We start from the raw sequence: 1,357 nt of genomic DNA on the forward strand, positions 1-1,357 counted from the left end.
TCAGCTTCTGGCCCCACTGTGTTGTTTCAAGTCCCTTGCCTGCTGTTGGGTTGTAGTTTGTGTATTTGACGCAAACGCCGGCGTTGTTTGCGCCGCTGCAACTGGTACCGCTGTCGAGTGCACCTAGGTAGTGGTTGCCGTCACTGCCGCGGTGGACTTGCATCGCCAGTTTGTGTAGTTGATTTCTGAGCGTCGCTGCGTCTATCATCGCCTTCTTAGCCGGTACGCAGGCCGTTTTTATTGCATTCCAGGCTGCTGTGGCTGCAGAGGGGGCGATGGACGCTGCATTCCAAGGGCTTCCCGTCCCCACCTTGTGAGCGCAGGCACCGTCGTGGTTTGTGTCGCTTTCTGCACAAACGCACATCAGGATTGCCGCTAACGACTTCGCATTTCCGTTGCTGATCGCTCCTGCGCATGCTGTCGGCCTGTCGCTGGCTGCTGGGTTTGCGAACATGTCGGCGATCGCCACATCCGCAAGTTTTTTGCCTTTGGCTCCGAATGCTGCTTCTTCTAGTTCTTGTTGCAGTTCCGTTGGTGTCGGGCTGTCTAGTTTGGACTGTAGTGCCTTTCTGAGTTCATAAAAATGCTGGGCCCGCTCTGCTGCTGCCCTTACTCGTATGGCGGCTGCTGTTCTGGCTGCGCCTGTCAGCTTCGTGAAGCCGGCCTTGTTGATCTTCGTGCTCAGTGCTGTTGTTTGATTAGTCGCTTTTCTGGCTTCCGCCCAGGTTTTCCAGCGCTTTTTTAAGTCTTGAACCTCGTCCTCGTTTTGCACCCCTGCTTTTTCCTTTATCTTAGCGCTGTCGTCGTTTGGGTCTGCTTTGTCTAATTTCGCTTGCCACTCGGCCGCTGCGAGTGACATGTTTAGCGCTTGTAATTCGGCTATCTCGGCTGCGCCATCGGCTGGGCTTGTCTGCAGTGGCGGCGGCGACTCCGCGAATGAAATTAGTGTACACAACGCTTTGAAAATGCCGGAGTTCTCATTGGGCCCGACGGTGGCTTGTGCGCCAATTGAAGCTAAGACGAGTGCGGCAAAACCCGCAGAAAACTTGGTCAAATGCATCGAATACTTTACTAGTTTACGGTAATCTATCACTTGTTAGAGCTGAAGCTAATAGCCGAAACTAGCCAAGATTCCGAGACGGTCGTGCCAGCCAAAAAAAATTAAAAATAATTAGAGTCGGTGCACCTCCTGCTGTAGTGCTTTTAACGGGTATAAGAGTTGACATAGTGCTTGGCGCTTCTAGTTTGATCTCCTCTAATTAAAGCATTTTGAGCACCTTGCTCATCTTGCACTCAACAGAAACAACAGTCTCAATAAGAAGTTGTTTTCGGGTCTATCCTATTAGATGCCTTTGCC

General features: G+C 51.7%; 1 protein-coding gene across 1 annotated transcript in view; it reads right to left on the bottom strand.

Moving 5' to 3' along the window:
• The window catches only part of TEOVI_000764000 (Trypanosomal VSG domain/Trypanosome variant surface glycoprotein C-terminal domain containing protein, putative), a gene marked incomplete at both ends in the record, with an annotated part of 1,575 nt that extends 515 nt beyond the window's left edge, over positions 1-1,060 (bottom strand). The window contains one exon of the mRNA XM_067222144.1: positions 1-1,060. Within this exon, the coding sequence (XP_067078245.1) occupies positions 1-1,060 (1,060 nt within the window).
• Positions 1,061-1,357: the final 297 nt, after the last annotated feature.

This window comes from Trypanosoma equiperdum, assembly GCF_001457755.1.
Source record: "Trypanosoma equiperdum strain OVI genome assembly, contig: ctg_1564, whole genome shotgun sequence".
NCBI classification, from domain to species: Eukaryota; Euglenozoa; class Kinetoplastea; order Trypanosomatida; family Trypanosomatidae; genus Trypanosoma; species Trypanosoma equiperdum.